Source organism: Xiphias gladius, chromosome 2 (genome assembly GCF_016859285.1).
Source record: "Xiphias gladius isolate SHS-SW01 ecotype Sanya breed wild chromosome 2, ASM1685928v1, whole genome shotgun sequence".
Classification (NCBI taxonomy): Eukaryota; Metazoa; Chordata; class Actinopteri; order Istiophoriformes; family Xiphiidae; genus Xiphias; species Xiphias gladius.
In genome coordinates this window covers 2,514,599-2,535,744 of record NC_053401.1, presented here as the reverse complement: position 1 = coordinate 2,535,744, position 21,146 = coordinate 2,514,599, and the positions used below count along the sequence as shown (strand labels likewise).

Genomic DNA, 21,146 nt, shown 5'->3' with positions numbered 1-21,146 from the left:
CAGGGTCAAACAAAAGAAAAAGAAAGAAGGAAGACAGAGAGGAAGACAGAAATCTCTCTATTTCTGTCTTGTTCTGTGGGCGTCGAGCACTTGATCGGCTCTGCCCCCCCCCCCCAGCAGCTGCTGCACCACCAGCCGACCCCTGACGGGACTGCCCGAAAGGAGCCGAGCAGAGCCGAATCGACAGCGACAGGTCCGCACTGAACCAACAGCCGGAGACCGACAAACATTGAGGGAGATACGCATATACACAGAGATATTTGACAGTTTAATAACCGCCAACAAGCTAAAAGACGTAGCAGGGATGACGGCTCTGAGCAGCTGGGAGCTGTGCGTCAAATACGCCCTCTTCATCTTTAATTTCGTCTTCTGGGTAAGTAACAAAATTTAAAAATGCCCATATCTTAACGCACAAACGCGTATGCGTCTAGGTTACACGCTAGTGTCACAGTATTAAATAAAAATCCCGTGAAGATGTTAGCTAGCTCCCGTGCTGTTCCCGTTAAAAAAAAAATGGGTTAAACTCCGTTAAAAACGTTCGTAATTTATGTCCTTTAATTAATAACATCTAAAGTGAGTAAGTAGCAGGTTTAGCTAACCCGTTAACGTTAAAAAAAAAAAACTCGACAGAACGGCACAAAAATAACCGTTTGTTCCCCCACATCTACAAAAAAATCAACTTTTAAGTATTTTGTAATAGTTTTAGTTGACTAACAGTTTGACACTGCATTATGATTCCAACTGGGGAAAACCAAAGCAGCGCCAACAAAAGTTTACATTTTCATTACATTAGTGCAAATTTAAAAATGTAATGTGCGCCGAATTGAAGAGCATTTTTATTTTATTGTGCACTGGAGCGATATTTTTTTTGTCAAAGGGACGTTGGGGAATAACCGAAGAAACGTTAAATTCAGTGACTTCTGGACGGGGTTTGGCGTTCAAAGCCTATCAGGACTCGGTCTTTCCGTGTGTAACGGACGACGCTGAAGTTAACTTCCGATTCGTGGGGGGGGCGACGACGACCCCGTCCAATGTGATTTACACAGATGTGAAGGTGGGTTTCAGACAGCGTTAAGGCTTCACCTGAAAGAGTGAGAGCTGCAAAAAAAAAAAAAAAAAAATGGAGGAAAGGTCGCCCAGCGCAGTCGCTTAACGGCCCCTTAACTTTCCCCTTAAACTGCCGGATCAGACGCAGCAAGTCCGAAGCTAACTTCTTCGGCGCGGAGGGTTCTATTCAAGGGCGTTTAGCAACACCCTTTCAGACCAAACTGCAGCATCTGCATTTCCGGAAGAGAATGGACACGATTGCTGCATCTGCCGCTGTTTTTCTGACAAACCGAGCAAACGGTTCCACGAGTCTCATAATTTCAAAAAATGTTTACTCATTTATTTATTTTGTGCATCGTTGATGCAGGGATGCAGCTCATATCACCCCGTGCAATCAGAATAGGACCAAACCTGTTATGAAAAACAAATTAGTTTGATCCTCTTTTGAAAGATTTAAAACGATGCCAATAGCTGTGGTGTCATCATAGTTTGTGTTTACTTAGTTGGCTGCAGCCCTACTCCGTTTTTCATCTTTATTATTGCCAACCTTGTAGGGCTCAGGCCATTTATAGATTCATCAGTGAAGTTACTGATAATGTCACAAAAACCTATTTCACCTGTTTTCATGAAAGTCCTCCAGCAAAAACTGGGCTGACTTTGGTTTTTCCTCAGGTCAGTTCAAATCCATTTAATTGGCCAAACACTTTGTTTAAGCGAGTCGTTGTTCGGCCCATAAAATGTAAGAAAGTAGTGGAAAATGTGCATCGTAAGTTCCCAGAGCCAAAAATGACAACTTCAGATATCTTCAGGCAAACTAAAGCAGGGAATCTTTCCATTTTACAGACTGAAACCAGAACATTTACGGAAATTTATGGTTTGAAAAGAATTGCGTGTAGGCTATATATCAAAGAAATATTTCATTCTTCATTTAAAAGGTTAAAACCTAATAGCAATAGCTGATGATTGTGAATTTTTAACCTCCTCTCCAGCTCTTGCCTCCAACTCTAGCTCACTCTAGCTGTTCATGTGAAACATTCGTTCACAGTGTGGTCATTTTCACATTTTTAGATTTACGTTTGTCAAGTACAGAAAAGTGATCTAAAAAACAAAACAAAAAAAAAACAGACTAGGCTCCCTTCAACCTCGATTAGCAAAAAGTACGCATGGTCTGACATCATGCCTCTGTGGTCTCAGCTGCCAACAAAATAGAAGTTTCAAAGAAAACACCGGTACTGTGGGTCTGGCAAAACTGAAACATTAACATTAACATACACACATATATAGATAGATAGATATATAGATATATATATACATATTATATACACATATATATATATATATATATATATATATGTGTGTGTGTGTGTGTGTGTATGTATATATATATGTATGATTAATCAAAAAATACTCAGCAGATTAATCGATTTTTTTGCTGAAAAGTTACTAAAATGATTAATCGATTATCAGAGCTGCTGCAAATTAATTTTCTGTCGATCGACTAATCATTTCAGCTCTATTGACATGTAAGTGCCATTTCCATAATAACCCACAATGAAGTCAATGTGGCTAAAAAATAAATAAATAAATAAATAATAATAGTAACACTCACCAAAGAGGAAATGTGCAACTAATTCTAACATTTGCTCGGTGATAGAAAAAAAAAAAAAATTGTCAAGCTCTCAGATCAATATCGGTAGTGTCATGACCTCTGTTTATTTTACTATCATTTTATTCACGGCTGAATTAAATATTTGTTTTAGGTGCAGTACTTTGGATCCATGGCTGGATGTTTCTGAACCTTTTTCAGTCTTGCAGTAGTTCAGAAATAATCCAGCAGGGGGTGTTATTGAGCCCAATCTGTCATCAGGGGACAGAAAGGTTGTGCAATCGATGCTTCTTCTTCCTCATTACTCTTTCTTCCCTTTCATTCTGTTTTTAGCACTTTCTTTCCCTAAAACCTTTGACCTTCTCTTCAGTCTCGAGCTTCTCCTTTGCCTTTTTTTTTTTTTGCCTTTTGCCAACAATCTCCTCTCACATTTCTCATCATCTCGTGGGTTTTTAAAAAAAAAAAAATTTTTCAAGACCCTGGACATGTCCCACAAGTCTAACAGGTAGCGGTGTGGACAGCAGCCTCCTTTTAAAAAGCAAAGCTGGTTTGTCACTGAAGGCATCTTCTAAGAGAAAGAGAGAGGGGGAAGCGGAGGGAGGGAGCCAGAGATGCGGGAGGCTCCAGCAGCTTGGAGACAAAGCTGGTGTTGTTGGTTTCACTGGGTCCACTGGGAATGGGCGGCAGCTCGAGTTACCTCAGCAAACATCACTGGATCCCAGTCCCAGGAGGTGTTTGTGAACACACCTGTGAAGCCTTTATTCAGACAGATTAATCGATAAAGAGAGTCCACTTCAGTGGACTAAACTCGGGAAAAAATCCATAGTGATACAGATGTGATGATGAAAAAAAATATAAATAATAATAGGAAGAACCATATTTATTTCTGAAGACATTTGCTTTTTTAAATGTTGCTGTCTAAGTTGATTCATGTAGTGAGGTTTGATATTCCACATATTGAATGTGTCTGCAGAACTATGGGCAGAGGTTGGTTTTTGTCCATCCGTACTGTGAGGATGAGATTTTTTTAACGTCGATACGAAACGGTTTCTGACCGTATGTGTTGCGGCTGCGTCATACACCAGACTTGTAAATATCACTTATTGCCCATATCGGTGCTGTTAAGAACCTCTGAGAAAAACACTCTCAACCACAGTGTGAAGGATTTTCACTCTCATCTTTGACTTTGACTTTTTAGCCGTGTGTTGAACAGGGGTCCTTGGTGCTCAGGTGGCAGCTGGGTTCGTAATGAGCTGCTCGTCAATTGCTTCCACCTGGCGTCCGAGGTGTAAATCAGCAGGGGTTTTGGGTCCCGTGTTTGAAATCCACTGCCAACAGGCAACTACTGCATGTCTCTCCTCCCCCTCAGCCCCACCCCTCCAGCTCTCTTCTCCACCCATTCCCTCCCCCTCACTTCCTAAGTATTTCCCAGGTGAGCCACACAAGGGTGTGGTTCACAAAAAAAACAAGAACGACTGCAGCTACCAGTATTTTCACTTCTGACAGTCAAGGGAGCAGTTCAGCCAGGACACACTTTCAACACACCTTCCTCTTCTAAATCTTCAAACGAGAGCCATGGGGGGACTTCAGTGCATCAAATACCTTATGTTTGCGTTCAACTTTCTCTTCTGGGTATGTAGTGTCACTTACACAGCGTTAGTTGTGGTTGATACATGAGACTGTAGAGCTAGTGGTAAAGTGGTTTGGTTGGTTTCAGTGTTGTTTGAAAACGAGCTTTAAGTCCTTCAGTTTTTGTTCGGTTGTTTGACAGAGCTGAGAATCTGGATTGCTCCTTAACTGTGTTTTTAACTGACTGTGAGTGGAGAAAACATAAAAGCTGGTAAAACAATGCTGAATCAACCTCAATTAAGCTCAAAACTATTGCTAAAAGTTTACGAGCCTTACTTTTTCCTCACTGCTTCCTAGTAGAAACATTAGAACAATGTTTTAGAGATAAAACTTCTGAACGAAAAACAACCTTTTTGGCCTTTTTCGAGGCGATTATTAATAACGGCTTTAGTGAAAACCAGAGAAAAATCAGCCGACTAAATTCACTGGTTGTCCTCAGGGGTATACAGGTGACTGTATGTCATCAGGAAGTTGCGTTAGTGGAAAAAGTTGATAAGAACTGAAGGAACAATGTCTGGCATGGTATTAAAACACGTGGTGTTCCTGTTTTAAGGCTTGAGTAACAAAACACTACTCTACAACATGTTATCTTTGAATGTTGAATCAGCTTTGACAGATCAGGGCTTGTCTAAGAACTGCAAGTACAACTATGCATTTAAGTGAAAGATAAAAGAAAAAAATCCTTCACTTTTACTCTCAAACTCCTTAATGTCACAGAGATGCAGAGGGCGGCTAAATTGGTTAAGAGTGGATCCTCATTCGCTGCAGTGCAGAAAACGGTTCTGTTTCGTCCTATAATAAGAGGGAATTTCAGTATTTTATTTGGATTTGAACATTTCACAGCACCACTTTTTCTGTTTTATGGCATTCATCAGGCCCCAAACAAACAACAAGAATAATTCTTTATTGTCTGCATGTGTGAGTGTGGAACTTTAAATTCTCCTTCATCTGATTTCTCTGACGAACCTCGTCCCCCAACAGCAGAGCGTCTTGCAGCAGAGTTTAGTTTCTATTTCAATTTCCTGTTATTTCAGCCCTGTTTATATATTTATACATTATAAACATGAAATGATTACTGAATGGGTGCTGGCCCATTTCTTGTTTGAAAGTCAGACCTCTGGGGTTTTTTATTTTTTTTTATTTTTATATATAATCCATCCATCATTATGAATATATTAGTTGTTAAGTATTTGCAGAGACTTAAAAACTTCACACCAATAAAATGGACTTTTCTTTTAAAGAAAAGCACATGGCACATGAAGGGTTAATCTATCTCTCATTGGCTCTTATGTCCAGTGATCGGTCATGTGATCAATCATTTGATGATTTGGGGTTGCCCTTGAAAATTATCTTTAGACTTTTCAGTCGGTACGAGGAAGTTACCTGATAAACGTGTGTTATTGCTCAAACTCTGACAACAACAGTCTTACTCTTAAGCTGTTTCACTTTCGTAGTGTCATTCTTACAAGTGTGTGAAATATCTACTCACTGGATAGATTTGGTGTTTTACTCAGTGTCAAAATAAATACGGTGGATGAGTCATTTATCAAGATGTAAAATATCAGTTGTTTTCATTTGTCCTCAGATGCTGAATCCTCAGTTTTATAACCAATTAAACTGACAATCTTATTTTTAAAGGTAACTTAATGACTTAATCTGAATAATTAGACTTGAATATAGTCCACTAAAAAGCATATACTTCTTGGTAAATGTTCTTCTTTGCCATATTACCAGCTGCCTCACCTTGTTGTTGTTGTTGTTGTTGTTGTTGTTGTAAAGAACTGTCCACTTAGTCCATAATTAAAGTTCTAAGCTCTAAGTTCTAAGTTTGGGCGCAGAGTTTTGTCAGACACTGAATGGTGTTTCTGAGCCATTAGGCTTCTCTGATTTCAAATTCAGCGTCAATATAGGTCAACCAAGCTGCACATTTCTCGGTAAATAGCTGTTTTTGTAAGTTATCCTCTCTGACAGAAATACTCCAGGGTGGTCTTTTAAAAAGGTTGACTTTTTATTGCGACAGCAGGACGGGATCTTATTTTTCAGGACATGGAGATAAAGAGAGAGCAGATAGTACAGATTACCAGACATGTAGCCTCTTGCGTGTTACGCACGGCGCGGTAGTGTGTTCTGTGACCCCAGCCAAGTAAATGCAGTGTCTAATGTAACGAAGTAAATCGACTCAAGTAAAGTAGGTCATGTTTGTACCGTACCGTAACCTAGAAGTACTTGTGCTTGACTATTTCCAGTTAGCCAGATTTATACTTATGCCTCACAACAATTCAGTGGGAAATAATCGATATATACCTACCTACACACACCACTACACCTCTGGTTACACACAGTGGCCTTGCTACTTAAAACAAGACATTTGATCACGTCAGCTTGTGCTGTGGGATTTTATAACAGATTATAATTTTTTTTTTCCTGGCATTTTACAGATAAAATGATCAGAAGATTACTCTATAATGAGAATAATCCTTAGTTGAAGCCCCAATAACCTGTGGGCACAAAAATGAGTACAAGTACATCAAACTTTCGCTAAAGCCTGAGTAAATGTACTTAGTTACTTTCCACCACTGCTGGTAATGTACTTTTGAATGCAGGACTAATACTTGTAACAGAGTACTTTTACACTGTGGTATTGCTACTTTTACTTAAGTAAAGGATCCGAGTACTACTTCCAGCACTGCGGTAAGAGTGTACTTCACATGGAGATTTTTCTCAAGTATCCACACTGCCTGCTGTGTTATTGCTGATACTGCCTGTTTACGCCTGGGCTGCGCTTAATGACCGTTTTTGGTCAAGGCTGAGTCTCCAGTTTCAGTGTGTAACAGATGAGACAAGATCAGACAAATGAGACAACGGCATATTTGAGGATGTCCCCACCTCTGAAGACAAACATCAATTTATATGGGTCTGTTTATTCCACAGTGTAATCACTGAGCTGTTTGTCAGGAATCAGGACTGTAAGCCAATCGGCCTTAAGTGTCCCTGTTTCTCAAATTCAAGGCTACACGTCCCACAGTCAACGCTGCATCCTGTCTCAGAGGATTTTTTTTTTTCTTCTCCTTTTTGTGACAAACTCTTACGGGATTGTGTTGAAATGTCAGGCTGTCTGATGATCTGGCGTTTATAAAGCAACGAGCCTGTGTCACACGGGCTAAAAGCCTCCCAGAAATTAATTTCTTCGTACAGCTTATGGGGCTGCATAGTGCCTTTCCCGGTCAATGAGAACTAATGTGAATTTCCAGGGAAAGTGCAGCTTCCTTCTTTAAGAAGCCTCATTGCTGCCTCTACACAAACACCCCAACTCTCCTGAGCGTGTTTTTACTGTACATTACAACCAGTCATCAATCAGGGAACTCAAGTTTCCTTCCCTTTTTTTTTTTTTTTTTTTTCTTTCTATTTTGTATTGTTAAGTTGGACAGTAGATACTAAATGGCAAAATTTTATCGAAAGTGCTTAACTAGATTAGTTTTACTTCAGAGTCATCCGTATGCAAAGCACCTGACAGAGGCTAGGCTGTTAAACCCTGCACCTGTTTCTGTCGTGATCACGTTTGACTCTAGGTGAGCATATTTCTCAAAATATGGCATTTGTGCATACTGTGTGTTAAGAAATCAGCAGGCTGTGGCACCATAGGAGTTTAAAATCTAACGTGAGCACATTTCCCCTTTTACGTTTATGATGACAGTGACGTGAACGCTCGGGATTGTGCGGCACAGTTACGTCTGCTGGGCGTGGCGGTGTTGATCTGTCGGTCGGCCCAGACTGACACATCTCAACTACTAAATGGATTGTCATGAAGTTTTTTACAGACATTCATGGTCCCCAGAGGTTGAGTAATGACTTACATTAATCAAGTCTGTCTTAAACCAATACTCCCACGGCCATATGTACATTTAAAATTTCTCGCAGCAATCATTCCTCCTGTACATACTGGACTCTAAAGTTCCTTTTCTAATGCACTTTCAATCTAAGTAATGGGGGGACAAACTCCGCAGTCCTTCCTCCGTACAAAACAGATTCCAAAGTTGATCTGAAGCTAATAACGATGCTTCAGCAGTCTGAGTTAAATGAAAGCAAAATGATCTCTCTTTGGGTCCCTGCACAGTGTTTCTTTGCTGAGCTGTGGCAGGAGGAATGTGTGATGTGTGATAGACAGACATTCTCGCGCTACCAAAAAAAAAAACAAAGTACAACACGACCGATCACTGAACGATTGTCGAATTATTAATGAACCAATGGACGAATGCCGTGGAACATATGCGAGAACGTGCGATCTCATCATTTCTTTACAATTAAACAGTCTTATCAGTTTCTATCGGCGCTCTCCAGCACCACCATCAAAACACCAGTTGAGGGAATATCTTTTGGAAGAATGGTGTTCATCCCTCCGGTAGAGGTCCTCAGACTTGGAGAATCAATGCCAAGGAGCACTGAAGCTGTTCTGGCGGCTCGTGGTGTCCCAGCACCTTACTGAGACACTTTATGTTGGTCTTTCTTTAATTTGTCACCCGTCAGTAAACGGCAAATTGTCAGTTGAGTGTACCATAAATAAACTGGAACGCATTCACCATAAAGAACTGAAACTTAAAAAAAAAAAAAAAAAAACCACGATCCTGAGTTTCAGCCGCATTTTTAAGTTTGGGGGCAACATGTGAAGGTTACGACAGACGACGGTGTGTCTGGCTCACTCTGACTGTACTGTTTACACCGAGGGAATCAGCCCTGTGCTCAGCCACAGTTTGAGCCACAGGATTACGCGATGACAGGTTGTGAGGCGTGGTGATGAGTAACTTTTCTTTAGAACATTAGTTGCACATGACTCACGCTGAGGTTTGTTTCCAGTTACTGTGGAAGTCTTTGTGCATAGATATTCCATCACAGGCAGTTGAGTGTATTAGCTGTAGCAATGTGATTATATAAAAAGTTAATCATATAAGCCTTTAAACTGTAGTAAGGCTGGGAAAAAAATGGAAAATACTTACTTACAAAAACAGTAAATAGTAGTTACTGTAGATACTGTTTTTTGCCATTTGGAGCCCTATATGAATTCATAAAGCAATATAAAGTGGTATTAATGATTTACATGACGGCAAACTGCGAGGAGCCAGCCTGGGCCCCGTTCGTTATCCAGATTAGATTGACAATGATTTAACATGAATCTGGATTTTTGTCTGCCTGCCTGCTGCCCGCCTGTCTGTCTTTCTGCCTCGTTCTAAATTTGTTTGACGCTGTTGTCAGAGCAACAAGTTCGAACACAAACCTGCGAGTGCGGTGAGCTGGCTCATGACCAAGACATTTTTGGGTGCATCCCATACATGAACTCATTTTCCCATGCAGATGACTCACTTTCTTACAGATGTAAAGAAAGCATGTGATACAATTATGATACTAGATGAGAACATGCAGGTTATTGAGAATTCATTACGATCATCAGTTTAACTACCTATATAATAATTACCACTCCTATTTAGAGCCCTAGCCTTTTAATATTGGAAAATATTTTTTTCCACAGCTGCTTATTATGCTCTAGTTATGTGATCATATTCTTTACCTCTCACCTTGTTTAATATCAGTGTCTTTTGTCGCTGTAATCGTGAATTTTCCCGTGGGTATGTCACCGCTTGATCTCATGTCATATAAAGTACTTAATTCATGGTTCTGACGCATGTCGTTTTGTAATGAACGCCTCCACCTCTTTCACATGAACATGCTTGTAGCCGGATCAGCAGTAAACCCAGAGTTTAAACATCCAGTTGATGACAGGCTTAGCCAAGACTGGTTAACCACGACGGCCGCCTTTTCCGGGCTCAGTGAAGGTGGGGAACCCCAAATGGAACCGGACTGAGCTAAACTCGATCCGTGACACGCGCCCCAGTTCACATTGTTGGGATTGGACAGATGTGGTTTCACACTTGCGCCCACTTGTTCATGGGAGAATCCCGAGGACAGGTTGCCATTTGCCGCAAATGTTTTGCGTCCAACTTGTGTCTCCCGTTGCTTCAGCAACACAGCAACAGGATCAAACTGCAGGAGGTGATGAAAGTTTTTTGGGCGGCAACAGAGAGTTGATTTTTAAACTGCTTGGTGGTTGCTGAGGAGATGAGTCATTCTAGTGCATTATTACTGTGGTAAACACTGTGGTGGTTCACATACACAGGATGTTTGCTCTCATGTTTGGTTTTCTATGAATTACTTTAACTTTATTTTCAAGGCCTCATACGTTCTGCAAAGAAAAAAAAATCCACAAGTTAATCAAGTGTAAATGACGCTGGTAAATTTGGAAAATATGAGGCAGAATAATGAGGGTTCATCTTAACATCTTCCTTCACAGACTGAAGATGCCTAAGTGTTAATGAGGGTCTAATTCAAAAGCACGAGCTGCTTGTTGATCAGGTTGTTCTGGATGCTCTGCCTGTTGTGGAGAACGAGTGGGTGTCACTTCACATTCACATTCCTCAACGCTGTGCTCTTTTGTTCTACCTCAGTGCTATCCATCCCTGTGTTTTCTAACCCTTTTTCCCTCCATGATAACACAAGACAGTTTGTAATTCGTCATGATCAATATCCTACCTTTTCTGTTATCTAGAAAAAAGTTCAGGCTTGGATTAATATTAACCTCTATAGCTAACATTGATACGGTGGAAGCATTAGTACATTTGTAAAAACAACTTAATTTTTGATGCTGCCTGCAAAGGTGCATTGAATGTTCCCTCGTTTACTTTTGCATCCAGGAAAGTTTGGGGAGTTGTCTTTCGAGACCTTATGCATCCTCACTGGAGCAAGATAAAATTCAGGAATCAACTTAAGATTAGCCTCTTTTGAAATTTGTTGCTAATAAATGAGAAATTTATTCTGTTGCAAATACAGGCCCTTGTATCTTCATCCAAAGCCACGCCTAGCTCATCCTCCCAGATATTTAAGGCAGAAAAAGAAGTATGATAGTTAGACAAGGTACCACAGAATTCTCTGATTTAACCGAATGAGATTTTCTTTAATAGGAAAAATCCTCCTGTGAAGTAAAGATATATCTTTCTGGTGCAGTTGGCAGGTACTGGAGTGCTGAGTGTGGGACTCTGGCTCCGTTTTGACAGCAGGACGGCAGGACTGTTCGAAGGAGAGGAGGCGCCCACAGTCTTCTTCACTGGTAAGGTCTTTGACATTAAAATACAGCCTTTACAGATATACCCAGGGGTGAAAGGTGTGGGTATGTGCCCAGGGCTCCAACAGGGAGGGCACATGGTTTAGTCTCCAAACTTACTGTATACTATTTGGTAAAACGCACAGATTTGTAAAGCTCTGCAGCTGACGAATCTTTTAATCAAACAGACCAGCTTATTCGTATTATTATTGAAGCCATGAAACCACTTCAGACTGCAGAAGAAGTGACAAGTCCTTTGTTTAAATATCTGCCGTCCAACATGCTAAAGTGAGAACTTTTTTAATAACTCGAAGAGCGATTAAGCCTGTTGGCCTTGATGAACGTCTGGTGTTGCGTCAGTGGAGGGGGACTCATATTATTAATGAGAGAAGAAAGGTTTGAAGAAAAATGTGTTTATGCTCGTTAAAGAGAGATTGCTTTTGAATTGGCCTCTGTCTGAACAATACCAGCCCCACAAACAAAATAATGCATTGCAGTACAGGATACATCAGAGGTGGTTCCTGTGGTTTCTGGGTCATTATTTTTGGAAAATGCAGCCGTATCACATCTCAGCTTTTTTTTTTTTTTTCCATTATAGCTTTATAAATAACTCCAAGGATTAATCAGTCAAATAAATAGTTGCCGATTTAATTTTACTGGTTAATCCACTAATCGTTTCAGCTCTATATGCAACATATCTGCTGGTCTTAAAGTCTTAAAATGCATTAAATTCAGTTTCCTCATAAAAGGCCATAGAAGTTATTAATAAACTTAAATTTCATTGACAAAAGCATTAAATGTTTTCTCTTGCCTACCGTAAACAGTAACAATAATTAAATATACTTTTTTATTTATTTATATTTTTTAATATCCGATAGCGAGCTTTTATTGGCGCTGTTACACACTTTTATGAAGTAAAATTGTGATTTTTTTTTTATGCCAGTTGATTGTGCGCACAGGAGGCTTTTCCAATTCTTTTTTTTTTCTGGAGTTTCAGACACTGTGATTATATAAATGTCAACAATTCCATATACGTTAATAATTTTGTCCCTGCTGGTTTTCCGTTTATTTGACCAGTATGACTATGAGAAGGGTATTAAACTGCATTCTCTGTGGTGTCAACAAAAGGTCTTAAGAAGCCTCAAATTAACTTGGTGAACACAGCTGAAAGTGTAAAGAATTTCAATCGAAGATCCTAACTGAAATTCAAAACAAATGTTTGTTTTGTTGTTTTTTTTTTTTTTTTTTTAATTCCCTGATGTCACCTCAGTTGATTCTGGTCATAGTCGAGGTACTTCATAGCTTTAAAAAGGACAGGAAGTGCTGCTTCCCCTCTGTCATTCATGGAAGTTATGAGAGCGTTAAGAGCAGTCCAGTGTAAAGTGCACGTCATTAGCATGTATGTTTTACGATGCCCTTATCGCTCTGTGGGTAAACGGTGTACTTTCATTTAGGAGCGGTGGAGGAAGTACTCAGAGTAGTGGTAATACCACACTGTAGAAATACTCCTTTACAAGTAAAAGTCCCGCATTGAAAATGTTAAGTAGAAGTATGTGAGTGTCATTGGGAAAATGTTAGTGTTCAAAGTAAAAGTACTCAATGCATAAAAATGGCCCCAGTATTGTATTTTTATAATTATCACTGAGGCGTTAATTATAAGCAGCACTTTACTGCTGTAGTTGGTTGAAGTGGAGCTAATCTTTATCTCTACAGGACTGGAACTGACGGTGAGTTTAATCTCATTATTTTCTCGATTACTGGATTGATGGTTTGTGATTTTCAGAAAGAAATGAGGATCGCAAATAACGAGGATCCGTTTTGTCCAACCAGCAGTCCAAACTTTAAAAATGAAAAATGATTTAAATTATTCAAATAGTTGAAAGGAAAAGCGGCAAATCTTCACATTTGAGAAGCTGGAACCATGAAGAGTTTTCAGCATTTTTACATGAAAAACGACTTCACCAATAATCCAAGTATAGTTGCCGATTAATTTTCTGTCGATCTAGCGATCGACTTTGTTTTAGGTCTACTCGTATGTACTGTTGGCTAGTTCAATCCACAACGAAGCATCATATTTAATAAACTTTTCAAATGTGTTGTTTGCAAAATCTTAATTTGTAGAGTAACCAGAGTAACTAAAGGTGTCAAATAACGGTAGCGGAGTAAAAAGTATAATATTTCCCCCTGAAATGTTGTGTAGTAGAGTTTCAAAGTGGCGTGGAAAGAAAATACTCAAGTAGAGAACAAGTACCTCAAATTCGTACTTGAGTAAATGTACTTAGTTACATTCCGCCACTGGGAGTCAAAGTGTTGAGACCGATTTAAAACATTGTTGGTTTTATTTGCTGTCGATAAGAAAAATACAGAATATCGCCACACTTATCCTTTTTAAAGTGTTTTTTTTTTTTTTTTTTCCCCCTCATGGATAAATCAAGTGCGATATGTGCAACACAGCTGTACTTAACGTACTTTTCTTATTGTATAAGACCACTGCTGTTTCATGTATTTGTTAAATGTGACCTGATGGATGTCGCCTTATTATCGGGGGCAGTGCTCCGGCAGCAACAACCTGATTAGAGAACCAGGCAGCAGGGCGTAGACAGGGCGGCCGAGGCCGAAGTGGGCTCCTCCAGCCTGGCGGAGCCTCTCTCTCTCGCTCTCTCTCTCTCTCTGACACACACACACACACAGCTTTCATTATTCTCTGCCGCACAAGGACGTCTTTGTTTCTTAACTTTCGTGTTTTCTGAGGAATTGTTAGAGAAAGACGGACTGGCCCCCCTCCCTTTTTCCCTTTGTGTTTCTCTTCCATCAAAGTGAGAAGTGAAGTGGGCAGTCGGGCGACAAAGGATTGGTCTGTTATGACAAACATCTTAATAACAGCTTTGGAGAAACGAAGCGCCGGAGGAGGAATATTTTTGAATATTTTTGTGTGTGTGGTGTGGTTAGTGTTCTTGTGAAAACAGCGCTGTGGTTGTGGTTGTTATCCTGCACATTTTCATCCCATTTAATAATGATTCATTCCCATAAAAGCCACATGAAGAGACGATAACGATGATGGATCATTATTAATGGCTCTAAATCATTTTTCTAACTCACTGCGTTGACAGTTGATGTTTAGAAATCCACACAGTAAATTTACAGTACGAGAGGCAGACAAGAACGACCTGTTGTCATTATGGATTATTGACTGTAAACTGATTGGAAAAAATTTCAAAGTGAAAACACGTTGCAGATTTATTAAAAATCCAAAACTAAACTCACATTTACAAGAGTATTCAGACCCTTTTGCTGTGGTTCTCCAAACTGTGTTCGGGTGCATCCTGTCTGGTTGAATTATCCTTGGGATGCGTCCAGAACTTGACTAGAGTCCACCTGTGGCAAACTTCATTGATTGGACATAGTTTAGAAAGGCACACCTTTTTTTTTTTTTTTCCTCGTATATAAGGTCTCACAGCTTGACACTGCATCTCAGGACAAAGACCAAGTCGTGAAGCCCAAGGAACTCTCTGCAGTCCTCCGCGACACACTTTTGTGGCGAGGCCTAGATCAGGGCAAGGATATAAAACCATTTCCAAAGCTTTGAGTGCTCCCAGGAGCACAGTGGCCTGAATAGTTGTGAGGTGGAAGAAGTTTGGAGCTGCCAGGACTCCTCTCCTCCTAGTGCTGGCCGTCCAATGCAAATCTACTCAACCCAATGTTTCAGGATTTGGTCAGAGGGCTGGTTTTGGCCCACAGGAATTTTATTTGTTACATACCACAGCTGGGGATATGTGAGGAAAAACACTCTGCCCAGTCAGTCAAACACCACCCTGAAGGAAGTCTGATAATCCCCAGTTGGACTTGTTTTGATTAACATAACATCTGCATCAAGTTGTAGTTAGTTTTAATGCTGCAATGTTTAGTCCACTCATCGATTTTTATTATTATTATTTTTTTTTTTTTTTTGATGATTGAAAGAAACATTAATTGGCTCTGTTGTTTGTCATTTATCTATTTTAATTAGTTAAGTTAAATTAATTAATTTTTTTACACATAAAAACCAAACATTTGCTGCTTCCAGCTTCTCAAGTTTGAGGATTTTCGTGGAATCTTTTCTTTGTCTTTGAGCTCTGGACTGTTTTGGTAAAACAAAACATTTGAAGTCATCAGCTTGGGCTCTGGGAAATTATGATGATCGTGTTACATTATTATTTATTTATTTATTTTACATTTTATAGAATAAACACTTCATTGATTTAACAGATAAAATAATCAGCCAATTAATTGATAATAAAAAACGTGGTTACTTGCTGCCCTGGTTAGTTCGAAGCTGGATATTGACCAGGTGGACTAGCATCATTAGGTCCGTGTTGATCGGATCAATGATCAGTTATTTTAAAATGTTGTCTGAATATTTTATCCTGATCTCTTCTAAAAACTACTCTTGTCACCACATCTATGCTGACGCTCTAATGTGTTCGGCGCCGTAGGTGTGTACATCCTGATCGCGGCGGGGGCTCTGATGATGGTCGTGGGCTTCCTGGGATGCTGCGGAGCCATCAAAGAGTCGCCGTGCATGCTGGGACTGGTGAGTCATTCTTTCGGTTCATATTGTTTGATCAGACGGCACAAAAAGCCACAACAGGGTGACTCAAAGTAAAAACCCATAGGACAAAGTGTGTGTGTGTGTGTGTGTGTGTGTGTGTGTGTGTGTGTGTGTGTGTGTGTGTGTGTGTGTATAGTATAGTATAATATATGTATAATATTTTTTTAAGACTGGTGACTGTCAGTCTTACAATGCCTGAGGTTTAATTGTTTGAAAATTAAGTTTTCATGTTTCGTGTAACAAGGAATCAATGAAATCAGATTTCATTTGGGGTTTTTGTCTCTGATCAACAGAAATTTCTTAATGAATTGATCTCTACAAATTGATCCAAAGTGATTCCAAATATAAAACGCAAAATACTTTAATATTAAACACCTCCAACTCAGGATTTAGTAGATGTACTTTTTTTTTATCAGCTTTGAGTCCGTGTAGATAATGTAAGTCTCTATCGTCTCTGCACATCTGGACACTGTAATTTTTCTCTGGATTTTTAAGGCCGATGCAGATTTCAATATTTGAGTGTTTTGAAATCTTCGATCGGCTGATTTTTGAAAAAGGGAATGTGTTTTAGCTTAGGGGGTTAGTTTTAATCCAGAAAATGACACTGTGTCTCAGTAAACTTCGGAGACAAACTAGTGGTAAATATCTTTGTTGAGAATCAGACGTGTTTCCAACGCACTCCAACTGTAGCTGCACTGACGCGAGGCGTGGAAACATTTACCATTTAAATCTCTAAGGGAGAATGAGCGTAACACCAGAAGTTAATGGCTCATTAGCTATCTTCCACTGACAAGCCAGGCAGGTGTTTCGTAGTGGCTGTCGATGCGACAGGGCGAATAATAATAATAATAATCATAAAACTGCCCTGTGGTGCGGTGGAAAAACACTCGCGTCATGACAGCGCGAGTCGACCGTTCGCAGCCGTTCGTAGCAGGACATTTAAAAAATGACTGCAGTGCATTTAGGTGGGGTAGTGGCAGGGTCCTGGTATCACTGTCATGGCTTACTGGGACATTCGATGCGACTGAGCCATCTTTAACAGTTTTCCTGCTATGACAAGTCAAAATGTCTCCCGTTTCAAAAGATCTACAGGTGGAGGGAATGAATAGTACCAAGTACGGAGCCATATCACCATCCAAAATGTTTTAATCCTTTATGCGGACGGTTAGTCTTTTTCAAGGGAGACCTGCGTACAAGAGCAAAGATGTACAGTTTAATCGTGAACGGACACACGGGAAACTGCGGATTTGCATAGGCCAGATTAAGAGAAGAGCCCGTGGCGTATAAAACGGTATCATCTGCGTAAATTTGTACGTTATAATTTGGAGTGGTAGACATGCATATTGCTTTTATGAAATGGTTGAAAATGGAAACGGTAAATGCACCCAGAGGAACCGAAAATGTGAATATCGGGGTTTAATTAACATAATTGTGGTTCCAAATGACTGTACACAAGCTCTGCAGCTGCAGAAAAAATACTGAGGAACCTGACTCTTGTTTCCTTGTTCAGTTCTTCCTCTTCCTGCTCCTCATCTTCGCTGTGGAAGTGGCTGCCGGGATCTGGGGTCTCTCCAACAAGGACAGGGTACACAACAAAAACACACACACATACTCGGATTTTGATGTCGGTAGTTGATCTGTAACTTAAACAGAATTTGTATTAATTTTTTTCTGTTTTTTCAGGTGGTGGAGGATGTTACGGAGTTTTATAAACAGACTTACAACAACTACAAAGACACCAAACAAGAAGCACTGAAGGAGACCCTCCGCCTCATCCACTTTGGAGTGAGAACACACACACCTGATGACTTAAATGACTGCAAAGAGATGAAAGAGGACCAGAAAGAGATGCAAAGAGATTACACAGGGACGGAGCCGACTAAAAAGAGACACAAATAGACGCAAAACGTCCACAAAAAGGAAAAAAAACACCCGCAAAGAAACCCAAAAGGTCCACCAAGAGATTAAAAAAAACAAAAAAAAACAAAATCTAAACACTTCGGTTTTTGTATGAGTTTCGTGTGCTTTTCAGTCGGGTCCCTGTTGTCTCATGATTCGTCCACGGCTGGATTAAATTATCTCTAAGTGGAATCGTCTTGTAATGAATTAATCTGGTTTTAGATCAGCAGGACGGCAGTCTGGGACAAAAAAATGTCTTGTTGTGCGAGCAACACAGCAACTCAGAGATTTTCAAAGTCCTGCAGTCTGCGCGCGGTTTTACAGATCACGTCTGATAACCTCTGCGCATGTGGTTCGCGCGTGTCTGTCCCTGCCGATTAATCGTAAAGGGATAATCAATTGATCGCATGATTTCTCTGACCTTTTGTAATGTTTCCTCTTCACAGCTGAACTGCTGCGGTCCGACAGGAACGGTGATCGATGCCGCCAGAGACATCTGCCCCAAGAAGGAGGGACTGGAGGTCCTCATCACCACGGTAACGCAACAGAAAGACACATGGAAACAGTATATTCCTGGTCTTAGTTTTCAAAAGTAGACAAATACACAAGATGTACTCTTGAGCCTCTCAAATTCTTAAAAATGTGTAAAATCCAAACACAAGTTGGGGGCCGATTGATCCTCAAAGATATTAGTGCCAATAGGATTGATTTTTTTTTTTTTATGTTAAAAAAAAAAAAATGGATCCATCGCATGTTAAATCGCATCTTGGGCACACGCAGACTCTTCTCAGTGCTGCAATATCTGCGTCTCTGCTGCTGTTGTGTGACCTCTTCAGTTCAGAGAATTCCCTTAATAAACGTTTGTTATTCAGCATTAGAACTGTGTTTAAACATGAATGTGATTGATTAAAAGAAAAGCCTCACGTTTGGCAAAGTATTTGATGGTAAATAAAATGTATTCGGAAGTAGCCTGTTAATGACGCATTTCTCTCTGCATTTTTGTTTTTAATCGATTTGCTTGATCTGTAAAACATGTCCTGAGAGGCCAAGGTGACGTTTTCAGCTTGTTTAGCTGAAGCCAGCGTCCAAACCTCCACAGAAATTCACTGTAAAATGACATAAACCACAGAAAAGCAGCAAATTCTCACATCTGAGAGGCTTTGAACCAAAGAAAATGTGCCAACTGTGACGATTAATCGATTCTCAGAACTGTTGCCGACTAACTTCCTGTCTGTTGGCAGCGGCGCTGAGCCACCAGGTGGTTCGCGTACGCGGTAGTAAATCGTGTCTGTCCTCCTGTCAGAGCTGTCCGGCTGCCATCGACGAGATGTTCAACAACAGGCTGCACATCATCGGCGGGGTCGGCATCGGCATCGGAGTCATCATGGTGAGTCTGTGGGCCGTGACCGGACCGGGAAAAGTTGCGATAGAAATCCACACGTTGCGGGAAAACGGGAGAGCGGGAGGAGAAGACCGATCCCACTCTCTCAGCAGCTGGTTAATCAGTGGTGGAGGAAGTAGACTTGTGTAATACCCCCCCCCTTATTGATTAGTCTTCTGATTATATTCTCAATCAACTGATAAGTTTGTAAAAAAATTGAGTGAAACCTTAAAAACGCTTAAAATAATTAGAAGGGAAAAGAGCAAATTTCCACATTTGAGAAACTTGAATCTTGAAAAACGACTTCAGTGATTATCAAAATAGTTCCCAGCGAATTTTCTGTCAATCAACTAATTGATTAATTGACTAATCGTTCCAGCTCTACTTGTATGTCAGGTTGGGTTATTTAACCTATAACAAATAATCACATTTTATTTAATGTACTGTTACATTCTTCCACTGCCGGTTTATAGCTTCATATTTACCTCTCAGACCTGAGTGGTATCAATCTTCCCTTCCGGCTCTCGGCGAACTGGCGTTCTTCCTTCTCCTTTTTAAAGGCACTTAAGGGACCAACCGAAATCTTGCTTGTGGCGCTGAGTCTGAAGATTTAACAGAACGTCGAGTGATAATCAAGATTAGAAATCAGTGGCTGTGTCCGTGGCCAACATTTTGAATGCATGTTAGTCTAAAAATGACAGAAAAAGAAAGAGAAGATGGTTTTAAAAGTAAAAGACCACGACCCAAAGGTGTTATTCCATGATGATCTTTACAAATGAAGACACAACGCCTTCATATTCAGCAAAGTGTTATTTCATGCCCCTGCTCTGCTCCGTCTCTCCACAGATCTTTGGGATGATCTTCAGCATGATGCTCTGCTGTGCCATTAAGAGGTCCCGGGACTTTGTCTGAACCAGCACAAAAAAAGAACCACAGCCGCACACCCACACACAGAGGAACCCCCTCCATCTTTAACTCGTGTCAGTTTTACACTCGCTGCTTATGTCAGTTTAGTAATAACAACAGTCGTCTTAGTTTCCTGCTTGGCTCCATACGGGATGGCCACGTCAACCTGTGAGAGTATGGCGCCTGCGCAGTGACGCCCCTTCATGTTTTCCACTCTGTCTGCAGGGAGGTCGAATTTGTTTCCAGAGTAAACCGAACGAATGGGTGTAGTGTTTTTAGTCTGGTGCCCCGTATAGTAAAGCCAAATCCCACTTTTCATCAATGAGAACAGCTGCAGACAAAGAGAGACGTGTATGGCTCTGCCGCCCCCTGGAGAACCCCGAGGATCACTCCTGTTTTTTCCTTTCGGATAATAATCCACTTCACTTCAGTTTATGTGAAGAGTTTAAAGTTTGCCTGTGGTGACCTGTAATCTAACAGGCTTTTTCAGCTAAATGTATTTTATTGTGTGACTTATGTTTTTATTTTTGAAGTTGCATGAGGGAAGCTTTTTTTAAATTTTTTTTTTTATAAAAAGCAGAAATATGGCGTTTTATGCACATATTTTGATGTATGCAGTTCTGATATCTTTGCCAAATAAATTAACTAATAAATGCTGATTTGTGTTAAACTGAGTCTTTGTATTTAAAAAAAAAAATACGCTGAGTTTGCGGCTTCCTCCGAGGTATTTTCACCGTCGACCCGGGATGAGAACATCTCCATGTTAATAACCACCAACATGACACCAGTAATCCCAAAATAAAGAGTTTAATTGTAGTCCATTTAAAAAATACAAGAAATAGATTTAAAAACAATTTTCCTCAGAGTTGAAGTAAAACAAAAGAGCCTCCGTATAAATCATAGAAAAGGCTGCTGAGCTGCTGTTCAGCAGGTTGTTTTTTTC

At 40.2% G+C, this 21,146-nt stretch overlaps 1 protein-coding gene across 2 annotated transcripts; it reads left to right on the top strand.

Moving 5' to 3' along the window:
* The first annotated feature begins 160 nt into the window (after positions 1–160).
* LOC120803313 (CD9 antigen-like) lies at positions 161–20,873 on the top strand. 2 transcript variants are annotated; one of them, XM_040151664.1, is made up of 8 exons: positions 161–373; positions 11,333–11,435; positions 15,902–15,999; positions 17,528–17,602; positions 17,701–17,802; positions 18,363–18,452; positions 19,220–19,303; positions 20,144–20,873. In XM_040151664.1, the coding sequence occupies exons 1-8, from the start codon at positions 305–307 to the stop codon at positions 20,207–20,209; spliced, it is 687 nt and encodes a 228-aa protein (XP_040007598.1). In that variant the 5' UTR covers positions 161–304; the 3' UTR covers positions 20,210–20,873. The 2 variants fall into 2 exon arrangements, with proteins under 2 accessions (XP_040007598.1, XP_040007607.1); XM_040151673.1 differs by lacking the exon at positions 161–373 and adding an exon at positions 4,006–4,285.
* Positions 20,874–21,146: the final 273 nt, after the last annotated feature.

Coding starts and splice junctions, on each gene's coding strand:
- LOC120803313 (XM_040151664.1), top strand. CDS start 305: ATGACGGCTCTGAGCAGCTGGGAGCTGTGCGTCAAATACGCCCTCTTC. Junction 374..11,332: donor TCTTTAATTTCGTCTTCTGG/GTAAGTAACAAA, acceptor TTTCTGGTGCAG/TTGGCAGGTACTGGAGTGCT. Junction 18,453..19,219: donor TGGAGGTCCTCATCACCACG/GTAACGCAACAG, acceptor TCCTCCTGTCAG/AGCTGTCCGGCTGCCATCGA.